Source organism: Chroicocephalus ridibundus, chromosome 18, assembly GCF_963924245.1.
Source record: "Chroicocephalus ridibundus chromosome 18, bChrRid1.1, whole genome shotgun sequence".
Classification (NCBI taxonomy): domain Eukaryota; kingdom Metazoa; phylum Chordata; class Aves; order Charadriiformes; family Laridae; genus Chroicocephalus; species Chroicocephalus ridibundus.
The window spans coordinates 1,406,907-1,423,915 of record NC_086301.1 but is presented as its reverse complement, the minus strand read 5'-3'; the positions used below and the strand labels follow the sequence as shown (position 1 = coordinate 1,423,915).

The window sequence follows — 17,009 nt, the reverse complement described above, 5'->3', positions numbered from 1 at the left end:
AGAGGGGTGGCTAAGCCCCCAAGTCCTGCTGCAAGCCTCTGACCTGAAGTGATGCTCTGCTCCCGGCGCACACTCCTGTTAAGGGGGGAACTTGCTCGACTCTGTTGCTGTTTCTCTTCAGTTTCAGTATGAGACTGCAAAAGCAATTCTATGTTTTCATGCAGCATGTTATGAATTGCACCTACAATGAAATCGGCTTCATTTCTTTAAATCACATTTATGTCTGTCTACTCGCCAGTCTAGTAGCCCTCATGAAAGGTTACATGCTAGGGGGAAGGCTGTTTCTTTGGGGAAAGTCTCACAAGCTGCCCAAAGCAGAAGGGACCATGGTGTAGCAGAGCCATCGGAAAGCCTGAGCCATCCTTCCGTGCGGGCGCTGTGCCGCGACGCCGCTGCCGCTGGCCCACGGGAGGCTTTGCAAGGCGCCCGGTGAGGAGTTCTCGCCGCACGGGTTTGCTGGCCCGAGCAGCAGCGGCCGGGCTCCAGCAGGGGGGGCTCGGAGCCCTTCCAGCCGCCCTGCTCCGCGGGCACCCCGGCGGCCTCCCGCGGGGACCCGCCTCCTTCCCCGCCGGGGCAGGCGCAGCCCTCCCGCCCTCCTTGGGACCCGGGCAGGGGCTTCTCCAAGCTTTGCTTCCAGCAGGGGTGGAAATCCAGCACGGACGAGGCGGGAACACGCCGTCTTTCTGTTCCCCTCTGCGTGAAGCCTACAGAGGTGGCGGAGCTGCTCACGCGGTTGTGAGTATAGTGGGGATTTGAGGGCACAGACATTGCAAAGCCAGCCAAGGCTCCCTCCTTCCAAGGGGCGCAGGATGTTTCCACAGCTGCCACACAGGTGTCCCACCCAAAGGACAGTTTTCCAGACGTGTGGAAGGACAGAGCTGGCTTCTTGCTCCTTCCCAAGAGCTCACCGTTTAATGATGTAGCTAATCACGATGTTGGGGGCCCTATTTCATTTATTGAGGTGCCCTCTTTAGCTGTTAGATCTTTTACTTATTTCAAAATAAAACATCAGAGAATTTAGGTTACTAGTAAGGGTGCCAGGGATATGGTCTTCTCTTAACAGCTGAAGTCAGCGCTCTTTGAAACAAGATGTTGAAGGTTAGTAAAATTCTGCAAGCAAAGATCAGAGCAGACCCTCTTCCCAGCCCTGTGCATTACGCGAATGTGGTCTTAAGTGACACCCAGTAGTGTTGCTGCATGGCCAGCGTAGCCAAAGGGCAGTTACAGCAAGAAACACGCTTGTCCTACTGGACCCTGCATGGGATGCCTGAGGGTAAGAAGCTGCTGCTGGGCAGAAAGACGATCTTGAGAAGTGGCAGCAAACTGACTGCTGAGCACTGCCTTACAGATAGTTGAAGCAAAATCTGAAATAGGCGGAAGTATCCTCTGTTTGCAAAACAAAAAAAGAACACCTGCCTAGTAAGTTCTCATGGTGGCAATGAAAAAAAATGGAGGTGACATTTTGGAACGATAACTGAGTGAAAATCTGGGGAGGAGCAGCGATGAAGGGTTAACACAGGGCCAGATTATTCCCATGAAAATAGAGATACGCGGTATCTCCGAGCTATTAGCACAGAGACGTGTTAGCAGAGACAAGATTCTCTGTGCTGATCTGTGGACCATTCGTGATACCCATGGCCTCAGTGCTTTTTTACATTGCCACATTTGTAACCTGAAGTTTAAAAGTTGAAAATAAATTCAGTGTTCTCTTCAGCAACTGCCCAGAGGATGTTACAACAGCAAATGGGAGGAGAGATGTCCACGTGGAAGTCTGAGAGTCCTGTTGCTGTTCTCGTTCCACCAAAACCTTGTTCTGGCCAGTTCTGACATCCTCAGCATGTCCCAGGTAATCTAAACCATCCCAGTTGGAGCCCACACTGCTGCGCAGCAAGAGTGCCCTCACTCTGCTCCTCAGCTCTGAGCTGGAGGGAGCCCTTCAAAACATCCACAGGTAAGGGCGTCCTCCCGTCCCTGCCTTGGCACCGCTGCAAGGACAATTAGCATCAGTCACAACAAAAGCTCATAACCTGGGATGATTTTTTGGAACTAAGCCATGGACCAAACACAGCCACAGCCAGCAGCCCGTTCTGCTGTTAAAGTGATTTACAGTCTTCGAATGCAAATATCCTTGTTGTGCCAACACGCATGCACAGCTCGGTTTCATGCTCTCACAACTGCCACGTGCCACCAGGAAAATATTTTGTGTTGTGCTGAATTTCTCTAGTACCTTGTGCTGCTTGTTAAGCACAGTGGGGTTTCCTCAGCTGTGCCTGGGCTACCACGGGGCTGCGCTCACGACCGATGTAGCTGTCTTTTGACTTTTCCAAGAACTTTACAAGCACCAGTTAACGCAGTCTCCCAGTTTTTCCGCAGGATGGCTGCAACCAACTAACATTAAAATGATCGCTTAATTTTGCTGTAGGTATCTGTGTTTCAGTAGGATATTTCCATCCTCTGGATGTGTGCCCACACTGCTGCCACAGACTGTTTTCTTTGGGTTGCTTATTTTTGATAGCAGGGTTTTGCTACACAAATGGCCCTCATTCCTTCAGGGTATCTATAAACACCTTCAGGCAAATTTTCTCTTAGGAGCAAAATGACCTCCCACAAGAGGGGAGTGGTTTCAGGTGGAAGCTGGGAGGAGGGATGATTGCAACACAAAAGAGCAAAGGAATATGGGAGGCTGAAGAAATTAATCTTACCTTGAAAGTCTCTGTTTTACACACAGGAGTGAGCTGTGCTGGCCGCACCTTGCCTTTCAGTGCAGAGGCAGGGCGCACTCTGACTCACAGCAGGACTCACATTGCCTTGCAGGGCAAGCTGCGAGAAAGGAATTTACTCTACTCTGCTGGGAAGGCTTTGAGAAACTCATCTTTCGTCGCGAACCTGAAACGAATTTCTCTTTCTGATACTGCTTAACCTGTGGAGTACGGACTTGTCTTCCTGATGCATGGCCCCTGCTGGCTGGGTGCTGTGCTCTTCCTTGGGGTACAGCTCCAAGGTAAGGAAACCTGGTGCCATCTGGCCTCCGTTGCCATCTTGACTTTCCTCTTCTGATCTCTTAATTAACATCCTCATTAAGGCAGCGACTTTATAGGAATCTCAGGTACTTGTTGTGGACGATTGCTGTGATTCTTTCGGTCTGGGGTTCACTGCAAGTGACACGAAGTGATTGAGTTTCTTCGACAAACAGGTTTAGGTGTGTTCAAGTGGAAGAAGAACACTGATCTTGTTCTGAGCTCTGATTACACATCTTTTCCTCTCCCATCAGGAATTTGGACTTTACTCCTAGATGGTTTTTTTTCACTCGCTTTGTTACTGGACAATCAGAGATTGTTAAGCAGCACTGGGTTTAGATCGGTTACACTGCAACGATTCCAGACCAACAATAAACTGGCTTGAATTTTAAGTGGTTTATATCAATATAGCTGGAATCTAAGACCACCATGTTCTTCTTTCCCAAATGCATCAGCGCACAGATATGCTCAGTAATCTGTCTTAAAAAGAGCATTTTACCCTGATGTCCTACAGTTGTTCTTTTAAAGGCGTATAAAATGCAAAGATTTGATACCAAATATTTAGATGAGAAACAGCGCTCTCTGACAACAACGTTTTTCAAATGTGAACACCTTCAGTGTTTTGGCATTTCAGATATTTTCTCCTTTGAGAAAAGAAATTGCTTGGCAAGGAAGTCTTTGGTTATAATTTATTTAAAATACAGGAAATGTATTGATTGTTTCTGTTATGAAGCCATATTTTACAACCCCAGATAAGCTTTTTTTTTGTTGTTGTTGCTTGAATCACACTGGGGTGAGACAACTCATCTTCCTAAAGTGACAGGAAATTATTAATATTTTCTTTCTGCTGGGTTAGTTCAGCCATTGCGTGAAAGGAAACTAATGGGAGCGCACGATCGGGAACGGGGAGGACTGTTCCTTTCGGCAGCAGCAAAACTTCTAGCTCAGCACTGCTCTTTTGCAGAAACTAACCGAGAGTGCTAAAGCAGTCAGGCAAGCAATGCAGCTATTGTGGGGGAAAAAGGTGAGAATTTACAGCACCACCGTTTTGGTAGCACCAATCTGCCAGAGGGATTGGACTCAGGAACGGTAGGGCAAGCCAGAGGACAACTAGGGCTCAGGTATGAGAGCCATCTTCACCAGCAGCTCTTTGGGTTTCCTATTTTTCTTTTCTTTTTTTGTGTCTTGATGCTCTCTTGCTGGTTATCTCTCTTGCAGAGTAGCATCGAGTTAGCGATGCTAACTTATTTTTAAAGTGGCAGCCGTGGTGGTTTGGTTAACAGAGGATGTTTCTTTGACAAACAAATGCTTACAGATTTACCTTGAGGATTTCCTGTAGAGTTCCTCAGCCTGACTATATCTGACAATAGCTGTCCAGCTGGGCTATTAACCTTCTAACAGGCACTTGTGCCACTCAGGCTGATAATACGAAGTCTATAAAGAAAGTTCTAGCATGGGAAATAGCAATTGTTTATTGTGGTTCAGCAGTCCTATTTGAAAGGGCAGAACCGCTTTTCTGAAGACATCTGCTTGGGGAATTGAGTGCACTAGAGTCTAATCACTTGTGAAAACGTGACCGGGACAAGCACGTGAAAAGTTATGTGGTATCTTTAGTGCCAGGCAGGAGCAAATATATATTTAAGGAGGGGTGGCACTTACACCGCATTGCACCTCCTAGATGTTAAGTTTGCTTATGCCTGAAGAGAGACATTTCCCTCCAACGCAGTCTGTCCCCATAAGCAAACCCTTCCCAGTGGTCTCTACCAGTTCTCAGATCCGTAAGTGATAACTGTGCAGCCACAAAACTAGAGAGAAAGCACCGTACGAGCAGTTCAGATGAATGCAAACTCCCTTGAGACCAGCTCTGTGCAGCTCGCACAACAACGGACAAGATCCATGAAGCACGGGAGATCTCTTGGATTTTGCATACGCAGGATCACCTCCCTCAGTAATTATATTGTGCTTGTGATGGTCTGGTTAAACATTGACAGGGATAGATAAGGCAGGCTCCTGCATAGACTAAATGCAGATAAGGAAAAGTGATGAGCTTACTCCTAGACAGTAGTTTTCTTTATCTTTAATGCCTGCTGTTTTCCCTGTAGCACTCTGGCTTGCGGCAGCCATGGAAGTTCACACTTCCAAGGAGGTGGATGCTGTGAACGGCACTAACCTGCGGTTAAAATGCACCTTTTCCAGCAGCAGCCCTGTTAGCCAGCACCTGTCAGTGACCTGGAACTTCCAGCCTGAGGACCAGAGCTCTCATGAGCCGGTGAGACAGACCTTTACGCTCCGTTTCATTGATGCACGCTTGCCCAAACAAACCACTCCCAAAGCCCAGCACTGAGTAAGCCCAGGGACTGCAGCAATTCCAGGGGTGGGCATGGGCAAGCACAGCCAAACTGCACAAGTATGTGCATCTTGGGCTTTTTCTCTGCGACTCATAACAATTACTCTGAGCAAGACGTTTTCTTTACAGACCTTGGCTAAAGAAACAATTTTTATGTTTAGTTTTAGGGAATCAGGGTTAAAATACCCAGGGCCCGATGAAACTGTACCTGCTTACACCACAGCTGAACCCTATGTCTTAGCTGACATCCTGCACCTGATACGACTTACAGGATGCTTTGCCTTGGCCAATGTGGCAGTGCAAGCAGTTCAACTAGTACTGCCGTATAACTGAAGGACAGCTGAACGCAGCCTAAGGAAGCCTTAGGCCTGAGCAGGACAGAGCTCAGATGGCTGCTGGAGCAAAGGTAGTCTATTTTGAAATGCCCCAGAGTTCATCTGAGAGTGACTGCGCTGACACAGCTCTCCTCAGCTTAGACCTCCTCAGCCAGTGCCATTCCACTTCCACGTGCTGCTTCCACCACAGAGACTGCACAGCATGTGGGAATGACAGCTTCTCTCTTTCCTGTAGGTATTTTATTACTTCAAGGAGCCCTACAAGCTGCCCACTGGACGGTTTAAAGAGCGAGTCACCTGGGATGGGAATATTGAGCGTAACGATGTTTCCATCGTTATCTGGAATTTGCAGCCCACTGACAACGGGACATTCACCTGCCAGGTGAAGAACCCACCAGATGTTGGTGGCACAATCGGTGAAGTGCGACTCAGAGTTGTGCAGAAAGGTGAGCAGACAAGAACCGCCCCCCAGAGGTCATGTGAATTTAGCCAGTCGAGGCATTGGCAGGTCTTCCTCCACATTTGGGAAAATGTACAGAAGAAAAGGCTTATAAAGAGAAAGCACGAGGTTACTTAACGGATATGAAGAAAAAAGGAGCTGAGGAAAGCTGGGATACAGGTTCACAACCTTATATCAAGAGCCCTCTCTCTGTCCCTCTTGTTTATTTATCTATTTTTCTCCATGCAGTGCATTTCTCAGAAATACATTTCCTGGCGGTGGCTATTGGGTCTGCTTGTGTTTTGATGATCATTGTGGTGATAGTTGTGATTATCTGTCGACACCATCGGAAGAACGTGCAAGAGAAGAGGATCGAGGTGGCAGACACTGAACTGTAAGGACAGAGGAGAGAGAGAGAAAGGCTTCCGGGAAAGCTTGCCAAATATATCTTTGTAGCTATTCCAAATTATTGGCTTGGACCTTACACTAAGTGTCTACAATGCAAAACTGCCAGCACAATTAGCAATAATTGGCTGCTTACTTGCAGTCAGAACAGAGACCCGGGATGAGCAAGCTCCGGAGTCCTCATGTTGCTCTTGCCCTTCGCAGTGGCTCCGCACTCGGAGAAGGACCCAGGTGTTGTGGTGGTAGCTGGCAGATGATCACTCTCCTTTTCCTCCATGAACCTCACCTTGCGGTCACCATGCATTTAGGATGCTTATTATCTTATCATATAACTTCTTGTTATACATTATCTATGTTATATGTAACTTGTAATGTGACTTTACTGCTCGAGATCTCTGATGCTGATTTGGGCTTTTTTTTTCTCTCCACACCCCACCCCCTGCCCCCCCCTTATAACAATAGAGAAAAGGAGAATCTGAAGATTAGAGAAGAAAAGGAGCATAGTCCATTAGAAGACTAGAGGTCTTTGATGGCATATACAGTGCAGGTATCTATTCTCTAATTAATGTCTTGGTGTTAATGCAGACTTTCTAAGACAGTTTTACTTGGGTATTTCACTTCTATCCACAGTCAACTGGCCGCGCTAGCCATAAGCAGAAACAACTGAGACCACAGTCACACTTGGCTCTTGAGGAGCCTTCAGAAAGCGACTGAAAACTGAACAGGTGGTGGAGGCAGAACTCCCTCTTAGCTGTAGAAGAGATTTCTCCACCCTAGTGTTGAGGGTCATTTGTAGGAAAGCCATTGTTGCTGCTTTCCATGACATGCCTGTTTTGTGGATAAAGAGGAATTAATGAATTAATTTCCTTTCACCAGTTTTGAATCTGCTTTTTGATTTAATATTTATTGTTTTAAAATTGCTACAGGAAGACTGGAACTGTTTCCAGATTTGCTGGCTTTGCTGAAACATTTCGGCATAATCTTTACCCTCTCAATTTCTGAGGTCAGCAGCGGCCTCTACTACTGCTGTTTTCAACAATAATCCTCAGTAATGAATCTGTTTTGTTTTCCTTATAATCTTTCTTCTTAGGTACTTCTAAAGCAGACGGTGAAAGCTTGTAATTTTGGATGTTAGAACAAAGCTGAATTAGAGACGTCTCATGCTGCGAGTGTGGTATCCCTGCTCAACCTGAAATTCTGGCAAGGAAAGAGGATGACATTAATGACATTAACATAAGTCATAAATTTCCTTCATTGAAACAAACCAGGAGGAACTTGGCCCATGAATGAGGAACTTACCTTTGTCTTTGCAGCTGTAGAGTGTGAAGAAGGCTGCTCTGGAGATGAAAAAATGCCAAAAGATTCAAACAAAATGCCAAGATAGCTGACTGAACAGAGATTTTCAAAGTGTCTGAGCCAGACGGGCTCTTGCACCTTAAAAATTGCAAGGTGTGTTTGTGTTGCCCTGTTTTTCCTCCCTCAAAATCCTCTTTGATGACACTAAAAGGAAGACTGACTATGGGAGGCATCAGAGGAGCAGCCAGTTGCTACTACATACTTTAAATCTCTTTGCTACTTTAAATGGGAAGTATTACAGTTTGGGAATGGATGCTGTTACTTACTAGGGATAATGTTTACCAGTGGGTTTCTTTATGATATCGATCTCTGGCAGCTTCAGTAGGCTTTGTAACTGCGGTAGCTGAGGACACCACTTTCTGCTGTGCTTTGGCAGCTCCTTTTCCCACTCCTGCTCTGCTGGTATATCCCGATGCTGACCTTTCCCCTCGGCTCTCCAGCTGACAGGAGGTTTAGATTAAATATTAGGAAGACATTCTTTGCTGTGAGGGCGGTGAGCCCCTGGCCCAGGTTGCCCAGAGCAGCTGTGGCTGCCCCATCCCTGGAGGGGTTCAAGGCCAGGCTGGACGGGGCTTGGAGCAACCTGGGCTGGTGGAAGGTGTCCCTGCCCAGGGCAGGGGGTGGCACTGGGTGGGCTTTAAAGTCTCTTCCAACCCAAACCAGTCTATGTATGATTCTATTGTATGATTCTGTGAAAACATCAGCCTGTTTGTTTAAAGAGTACCTTTATGACTTTATGCCTCAGCCTGTAATGTGCTGGCCACATTAGCTGTTTGTACGTTTTCGTTTTCTACCATGAGTACCATAAATAAACGCACCTGGTGGAGAGCAGTGTGGGTGTTGTACAAGCGCCGCGGCACGGGCGAGGCGCGGTGCTGCTGCGCCCTCGTCGCCTCAACTGAGGGGGCCTTTCTGCTCGGAAAAGTGCCAGAATTGGGTAACCCAGAAACGGAGGGCCCGAGGTTCTCGGGGCTCGCTCCTCCCCGAGAGGGCAGAGCCCGGTGACCGCGCCGGGCCCCTCCGCTCCCAGGTGACGCGTCGCCATGGCGACTGGGGGCGGCCATTTTGGGGCGGCTCCCGCCCTCACCTGCGCCGGCCCGCAGGTGAGCCGCCATGTTGCGGCCCTGAGCGCAGCCGGGATGTGGTGCGGCGAGGCGGCGGCGGCCGGCGGCGGCTTCTTCCTTCTGCGGGGGATCCTGCTGCTGCTCGGTAACGGGGGCGCTCCTGGTGACGGCCTTCCCGCCTCCGGGGGCCGCCGCGGCGGCGGGGTGGGACGGGCAGGGCCCCGGCTGCGTTCCCCGCACGGCAGCCGGGCGCCCGGGAGGCGGCTCCGGGGGCGGCGGAGCGTGGTCCGTGGGGAGGCGGGGGGCGGCCGGGGCTGTGCGGTCCCAGGCGGAGCGGGTCTCTGGGAGGGAGAGCTGATGGTGGGCTGGGGGGCGAACGAAGCCCCTTCAGCAGGGCACGGTGGGCAGCCTCCGTTTCCTCACCCCAGCTTTGCTTGCTTTGCTGAGGTCCAGCTGCTGTAGTCGGGGTTTCTGGGCGTTCAGCTGGTAGCAAAAGGTGTGCGGCGTCAGGACCCCTGCATTTTGTATCGGTGGTTGCAGATCAGGGCTGTGATGCCAGAAGCTTGCACAGGACCTGGGAAATCCGAATAGAAGCCTGTGCCTGCATCTTGTGAGCCTGCACAGCACAGGGGGCAGCTGTGACAACTAGAGCAGAACGTCAGCAGAGTGTCAACGCAATAAATCTTCATAAGCCAGGAGCAGGAGATTCGTGAAAGGGAGGAACTGAAGGATGCTCCTGCTAAGTGCTGGGCAGGCTGACCACATCCCTGGCTGGAGCATCGCAGTGGGCGAATGAGGCAGAAGTTGTTCTGTACGTTGAAAATAAGAAGTAAGAGTACTTGCTGCTCCAGGGCGACTCTTGGCCTGGTGCCTGTGCAAGTCACTGGCTGTATCAACTTTGGAGCAAGACAAGCAGAGCTAGAACTGCCTTGAAGTAGTCTAAAGCTGGCACTTTGCAACTCATCAGAGAGCTAGCTGATGTGATTTCTCGGCTCTTTTTCTCCACATCTAAATATCTATAGGTTCTTGTTGGTGTTTTCCAGATAAATACTTTAACTGGGACTTGTTCCAGTTCCACAGAGAATAGGTTAAGGAAGTTGTCTGCTTTTCTTTAAATTTCATTGAGAGGGAAGTAGTCACGACTGTGCTTCAGTCTTTGGGCTGTGGTTGAGCTGCACATGCATCGATACCTTTGGGATATCATTACTCCTGCACCTCACAGATAACAAGAATCTAATCCTTGTCTTTTGTGCTTGTTCTATCAGGCGTCTGCAATGTTCTTTCTGTGGAAATTAAAGTCAGTCCTAAAGTGCGAGCTTTTGTGGGTGAACAAGTAACGCTAAAATGCTCATTCAAATCCAGTTCTCCCATCACTGAAAGCCTGACAATAGACTGGACATACCGGCCTGTCACAAGTGGTCAGATGGAGACAGTAAGTGGAGCAGGGAGTCTTTTTCTAGTGGAGACTGCCCAGGCCTCTGTGCATGCTGAAAATCTTACAATATTTTTTTCTGTTTGCCTTGCTGTGTTTCTTCATCATTTTGGGGTTTGGGAGTCTCGTTGTCGCCTTCTTTCCCAAGTGAAATTGCTTTAATGTTCTTTAGGCAAAAATATTTTATGTAAATGTATAATAGCATGATGATGATAAAGTATATAAACTCTGGGTTTTGATACAAGTGCTGCATTGTATGCTGTAGCCTGAAGAGTTTGATCTCTTAGGAGTGTCCTTGTCTCTGAAACAAGGGTGCTGCTTCTATGAAGTGAGGTCTGGTAAGTCTCTACTAGTAGGACAGCAAGGGCAAAAGTGCAAGAACCAAAACCTGAAGAACTGCAATGTTCTGTCTTGCATGAGAGAAGCAGCCTGCTCTGCTTCTTAACTGAGTATCTGCAGAAGGGAAGGAGTTGGTCAGAATGGTGATGGTGACATCTGAGTGCTGAGGCTGGTAGATAAAAGCGTTGGAGATCTAATGTAATGGGACCCGCTCAGAATTATCAAATAGGAACTTGAAAAGGTCTCCTGTATAACAAGTATTCTTTCTGATGTCTTAACGTATATTCCTTTATGTTTACAATCTAAAAAGTAGTTTACTTTGCTTTCTTAGACGAGTGTTTTATTGGCACAATTATTGTCTTTGTCTCCTTTTAGATTTTTCATTATCAGTCTGTTCCATACCTAACAACAGTGGGAAAGTTCAAAGACAGGATATCCTGGGTTGGCAACGTTGCCAAGGGTGATGCTTCCATTGCTATCCAAAGCCCAGTGATGACTGACAATGGGACGTTCATCTGCAGCGTGAGGAATCCTCCAGACGTGTACCATAACATTCCCCAGATAATGCTGATCGTTGTGGAGAGAGGTAAGGCTCATTTCAATGGCATGTCCTCATCTATGAGATACAGCTGCATTGCAGCTTTGTCAGGATCTTAGAAGTCTGAGCATCGTGTGAAATGGGTTCCCTGGAGTTCCATGTTAAAATTTCAGCAAGAGTTACCTCAGCTCGTCTTGACTGGAGGGAGGAAGGAACAGAGGAAGCTGTAGTGATAACAGAAATCAAAAGTGTGCCTATGTTCAGGAGTTACGGTCTCCACATATTGCAGCAGTAGAACAAGCTAAACGTTTAGGAAATACCGGTCTAAAAATAACTGTCACATCACAAACACTGATTCTCAGTAATACTTAGTTTCCTCATCTGCCCTGCGTGTGAGACCTGCCCCAAATTTGCAGCTTAGACACAGTGAAAGAACTATGTCGTGACCTGCCTTCCTTTGTAGTTTTTTGCATATAAAGCACCCTAGTGTGTTGGATACGTGATGGGAATCCTACAGATTCAGTGACAAGCTGTTTCAAATCTGCCAGCTCTGTGCTTTATATGAAAAGGCTAGCAACCTGTGTCCTGGATGAACGTTTGTCACAGAGACTTAAGAAAGCCGTATTTTACTGCTCTTTGTCTTTCCTGCAGGTCTTTCCTTCCAGCTAACGTCGGCGACGCTGCTGTCCATTTTAGTATTTCTCCCTTCCGCCATTGTGGTCGTTCTGCTGTTGGTAAGGATGGGAAGAAAATTTGGAGCGCTAAAGGAGAAAAAAAAATCTGGCTGTAAGAAATCCTCCATCGAAGTGTCTGATGAGTAAGTTCTGGCTGGAACCTAAAGCCTGTATTTCTACTTTGGCCTGTTGAGACAGGCCAAAGGACAGTTTCTCCACTGTTCTTCATTTCATAGTTCTCAGCATCTGCAGTTCAGGCACTGAAATCTTCTTCACGAGCATAATTTGGCCAGTGGTGAGAAAGTTTTGGAAAATCCCCATGTTGGAGCGTAAACCAAGTGCTGTACATTCCCCTTTTCGTGTGAGGCCATGGAACTGAAGCAGTTAGATGGTCTTTCACTTCTGCAATCGGATTTATTTCAGCCTAAATCAGCAACATATTTTGCTTATGTGGGCTTTATGTTGCATTTTGGTATGAAGTATCCATAACAACAAAACAAAATGAACGATGCTAACTGGTTCCCCTGTGATGGCCTGAGCAGAGATGGCGGGTACAGAATGAGCCTTGAAGACTGAATTCCCTTCTGAACTGGAGAGGATTCTGTTCTGGAAAGGTTCAGTAGTGACAACAATAAGGTAATGCTGCTACTGCTGTAGCTGCACCTGTTTTTGCAATGAATTCTGTACTACAATTTATTGCAGAATGGGTTTTTAATACAACATTCTGATTAGCGTTGTAAGATTTGCTAGCTGAATAGCAACTCTTGTTGTATTCTTCATGGCACTTAAGTCAAATGTCTGCCTTCAGAATAAGGGACCTGACATTCTTTATTCTTTTTGGTTTTGTTGTGCAGCGTCAAAGGCTTTTCATCACGACGAAAAGCATTTGATTCAGTGTGGTAGAACTAGAATTCACAGTCCATAGGAGGTATAAGGATGTGTGTTGGGAGAAAAGTCCAGCCTAATCCTCTGCTTTTTCTGCAGACCCGAACATACAGAGACAGACAACTGCTTGGGGAAACTCAGAAACTGGTGTCTGAAGTGTGTGGTAAGTGAAAGTTGGTGTTTTCATAAGTGGTTTTGTGAACTTTGATGCTCAGAGGAGGTGCTAAGAGCAGCAGTCAGAGCTTGTCATAACACCTCTGGATGTCAAAGCAGTGTCCCAAATGGCTAGGCTTATGTTCCTTGGTGTTTTCCATATAGGGTTACAGGGGGTGAGAACTGCTGGTCATACTGCATTACTGGTAGGGGAAGTTGTCTTCAGATCTTCCAAACTGATTTTTCTTTTGACTTTATTGAAACAAAAGCTGACGTTTTGAGATGAAAATTCAGAATTTTAAGTGCTAGCTACCGTGCTGCGTAGTTTCTTTAAAGGCTCTGCAAAACCAGTTTGGGGTTTGGCAGTGCTGCGGTGGGGAATAGAGGCAGTGATACCTCAATCCACCATGTTTCTTGCAAAGATGGTAGTGTGCAGCCTCACCTCCTTTTTGGAGATATCCCTGCTTGCACTGTTTTTGTCACAACACAATCCTGCTAAACTCTTGTGGTTTGTTTGTTTCTGGCCTTTTGTTTGTTTTGTTTAGTGAAGTGGTGGTTGTCTTCTAATTCTGCTTGTTGACTTGCTACCCTGTCAGCGAGCTTCTGTTAATCAGATGCGATGTGCTGGAACTACTGAATGTTCTTGCCACCTGCTGTACTTGTTTTGTAAAATGTGCCTCTAAGTTCTGTGGGCTGGCGTTAGCAGCCACGGCCGTAAGTGTGGCACGTTCCAGAGTAAGGTCACTAATATATCTAATTTGAGAGTGTTTTCATTTATTCCTGATGTCTTACAGAGCAAGCTTACCTCAGACGCACCTTTACGTCTTTCATACACAGTCAGGAAGTACGTTAAGGAGGGATTTAAATATGTGTTCCTTGATTCACTATTCTAATGTCGGTGATTTAAAATGTGCTAAACGTGTGAGCCTTCAGACAGGTGTGCACTGATGGTTTCTACCCTTTATTAGATACAGAATGAAAGACAAGTAATTACGCAAGTTACGTATGAAATATTTACAATTTCACATAAGACACAGGTGTTACAATGCAGCAGTATGGGAAAAAGAGTTTTGAGAGGTGCAGGAAGCAGAAAATGCTTTATGCAAAAGGGAGAGTTGCCATGGGAGGTGGAAAGGCTGCCGCAAGAGACATGCAGGGGAGCAGGGAGCCACCGTTGCTTTCCTGCTGGTGGAGAGATGGGAGAGGATGGGAGCCCCGGTTTGGTGAGACAAATGCTGTCAGACAGTTGGAGATTTTAAAAATTGAAAAATGTCTTCTCATCTGAGAGAAGGCAAATTTGAATGCTATAATCCTGCTGCTTTCACATTGAGTATTTTGTCATCTTTTTGATAATTTGCTCCCAGATATAGAAATACTTAGCTTCCCAAGTCTCTGAATATCCCGTCTCACTCACTTTAATGATTCCACATTTTTGAGGTTTCCGTAATGTACTTTTTCATTCTTAATGTTACCAAATCATTGAAATTGCAAAGCCAGTGAAAATCTGTTTGGACTTAAAATGGCTGGAGTTAGTGAGATTTCCCTTATAGGGCTGTTACGTTTGAGTTGCTTTCGAGTTGAGATCTGCAGAGTTGGATGGTGGGGACGCCATCAAATGATTACTGTGGTTAAAACAATAGACTATGGAGAGCTGAAAGTATGTGGTTGGTTGTAGCTGAAAGTATGTGGTTGGTTGTAGCTGAAAAACAACAACTTGTGCTGCCCTGGACCTCCTCTGTAGGGATTGGTGATGCTTTTTAAGAAGATGGCTGTCTGCACTTTATAGTTTGTCTTTTGCTTGAGCTGTAGCTGCTACTTCTCTTAAAACACACTTCACATGTTGGCTATATAGAGGCAATTCGTCTGTGTATCTGTGATAAGTCAAACAGATTTAGCTGCAAGTGCTTATACAACTACAAGTCCTATGGCTTATTCAAGCACAGCAGCATTTTGGAAAACATTTGAGCTCTTGTCAGAAGCCTAGCAGACTCAAAGTCTTGTTGAACTCATAACTTGGTTCATGTCTTTGTACGCAGTCTCAGTTTCTCTCTCCATGCTCCCTGTTTAGGACACGGATGAGGAAGACCCATACTGATGACGAAAGACCAAAGCTATGGATAAAGAAGAAAATTACAGCACTGAAAATCACGGCTAGATAGGTATGAAGGCTGCTGGATAACCAGTACAGACTGAAGGACCTGCTCTAATCCTGGTAGATTGGAAGAATAATGCCAATGGGATAACTCACTTCTATTTAAGAACAAAATACTGATTTTTGAAATCTTTCTAATTTATTGGGGAAAAAGAATAATGTCTTAACCTCATTTCTCCAGTGCCTACAGATACCTCAGTGCCTACAGCTGTACAGCCTGTTTCCTACCAGCACTCTGGCAATGCATGTTCCTTAGTTTACTTGCAAATTTGTTTCCTTTATTATTGGTGACGTCCCTCTTTTCCTGCGCCCTTGAATTCGAATTGCTTAAAGCACAGGCCACTGCAGAGCGACCTCGACTCTCTAAGGTGATCATCATTGGGCACCGACAATGTTTTCTTCTCACTTTTTTTTGGAACTTATTTGCAAAGGACTTGAAACAGTTTAATTAAGTTGGTATATGGCATCCTTTGTCTTGGAGCGAAAGGAACCTACTGCTTTTTTAACTGTTTTTTGGTTTAATCTGCCACTTAATTACAGGGTCACCATTTTGTTCCTACTGTTTTCTGATTCCATTTTTAAGTCACCAACTGCACAGTAGTGTTGCCTTACATTGTTGAGTTTTGTCTTCCCTTTATTTTTATTATTTGTCCAGCAGCTGCATTATTAGGTACATCTCCTTCTACTTGTAGAAGTGAAGCACAAATCATATAGAACTACTTTTTTAAAAATCAGAAATGCAAATGGGGGCTCTGTATCTGGGGAAACACAACCCCATCTACCTCAGCCATTGACTCAAGCAGTGTCCAAAGGAATGTTCTGTGTTCAGAAGAACAGTCGTGTTCCTCCTCTCTTCTTCTATGCACGATTTTAGGAAAATAACTAAACATTCATCATTACTGCCTGGTAAGAAAGAGTACTTCCTCTTTCACCAATAATGGATGGCAGAGAGTCCTCAAGACCTAGGTACTGAGGTCTGCTCAATACCTAAATAGCTGCTGTTTTCTGCTGCCTTTCTGGATGTGCCAATGGTCACATAGCCTCCTTTTACACGTGTGTTATAAGTTTACCATTGACTTTAATGTGCCATTACCAATAAACTGCTTTCATTCTGGGCTGTGGATTTCTTTATTTGGCTAAATATGTCTAAATATAGTGGAACTCGTAAAACTGCCTTTCTGAGTTGTTGCTTAGCTATCGAAATTGTTATATGATGATGATGGGTAAAGGTGTTCAGGGAATAGCTTTAACTCAAAGGGAACATGTACCAAGTCCCCTTTAGCAGCTCTATGATGGCTGCCAGTTACAGGTATGTTGAAGTTCCTGACTGCAAAGCAGGTTAGCTGTAGATCTGTGTCTCCAGCTAAAGAAGTATATTTTGCTCCTGTCTACTGTAAAATAATATTTAAAAAGCTTGTGCTTCCTGATGACACAATGTCTCTCCCAACCAAAACTTTCCTGAGAGAGGATGTTGGTGGGATATGCTGCCTAGAGGAAGTGGTTTTATTGTTCCCCTTTCAGATACCATACATCACTCAAGTTCTTTGTGCAAATGAATGACTTGTTATCTGCAAAATGTTTGCCTTCAGCTGTGACTCCTTTGCAAACATTGCACTAGAACCTGAGCAAATCTCTCTCTGGTGCGATGCTAAATTGCCACCTTGAAGCTAGTAGCTTTCCGGATTGGGAGTGGTGTTGCGCGTGAATGAAACTTAACTTTCTCTTCCTTTGCTAGCTGTATGGAAGTTGCTCTGTGTACCATTGAAACCATTGATGCTAGCGCAGAGAACAGTGATTGCTGCGGTACTCCAGAGGAAGAGGAAGGATGACAATATGCTTTCAAAGTGACTGGGGGGTGGCGGGGCAGCTGAAA

General features: G+C 46.1%; 2 protein-coding genes across 3 annotated transcripts; both read left to right on the top strand.

Moving 5' to 3' along the window:
• The first annotated feature begins 603 nt into the window (after positions 1-603).
• On the top strand, positions 604-8,717 carry MPZL2 (myelin protein zero like 2). 2 transcript variants are annotated; one of them, XM_063355206.1, is made up of 8 exons: positions 604-735; positions 1,715-1,846; positions 2,815-3,001; positions 5,120-5,286; positions 5,935-6,145; positions 6,388-6,532; positions 7,006-7,090; positions 7,634-8,717. In XM_063355206.1, the coding sequence occupies exons 3-7, from the start codon at positions 2,947-2,949 to the stop codon at positions 7,061-7,063; spliced, it is 636 nt and encodes a 211-aa protein (XP_063211276.1). In that variant the 5' UTR covers positions 604-735; positions 1,715-1,846; positions 2,815-2,946; the 3' UTR covers positions 7,064-7,090; positions 7,634-8,717. The 2 variants fall into 2 exon arrangements, with proteins under 2 accessions (XP_063211276.1, XP_063211275.1); XM_063355205.1 differs by lacking the exons at positions 604-735; positions 1,715-1,846 and having other exon boundaries at positions 2,641-3,001.
• Positions 8,718-8,981: 264 nt separating this feature from the next.
• On the top strand, positions 8,982-16,244 carry MPZL3 (myelin protein zero like 3). Its single transcript, XM_063355201.1, has 6 exons — positions 8,982-9,108; positions 10,229-10,395; positions 11,110-11,320; positions 11,924-12,089; positions 12,931-12,994; positions 15,053-16,244. The coding sequence occupies exons 1-6, from the start codon at positions 9,039-9,041 to the stop codon at positions 15,077-15,079; spliced, it is 705 nt and encodes a 234-aa protein (XP_063211271.1). The 5' UTR covers positions 8,982-9,038; the 3' UTR covers positions 15,080-16,244.
• The last annotated feature ends 765 nt before the right edge of the window (positions 16,245-17,009 follow it).

Bases quoted from the DNA above. Each gene is read 5' to 3' on its own strand.
- MPZL2 (XM_063355206.1), top strand. From the start codon at position 2,947: ATGCATGGCCCCTGCTGGCTGGGTGCTGTGCTCTTCCTTGGGGTACAG. The intron at 3,002-5,119 runs GTAAGGAAACCT...TTTTCCCTGTAG, and splicing joins CCTTGGGGTACAGCTCCAAG to CACTCTGGCTTGCGGCAGCC. The intron at 5,287-5,934 runs GTGAGACAGACC...TCTTTCCTGTAG, and splicing joins ACCAGAGCTCTCATGAGCCG to GTATTTTATTACTTCAAGGA.
- MPZL3 (XM_063355201.1), top strand. From the start codon at position 9,039: ATGTGGTGCGGCGAGGCGGCGGCGGCCGGCGGCGGCTTCTTCCTTCTG. The intron at 11,321-11,923 runs GTAAGGCTCATT...TCTTTCCTGCAG, and splicing joins GCTGATCGTTGTGGAGAGAG to GTCTTTCCTTCCAGCTAACG. The intron at 12,090-12,930 runs GTAAGTTCTGGC...CTTTTTCTGCAG, and splicing joins TCCATCGAAGTGTCTGATGA to ACCCGAACATACAGAGACAG.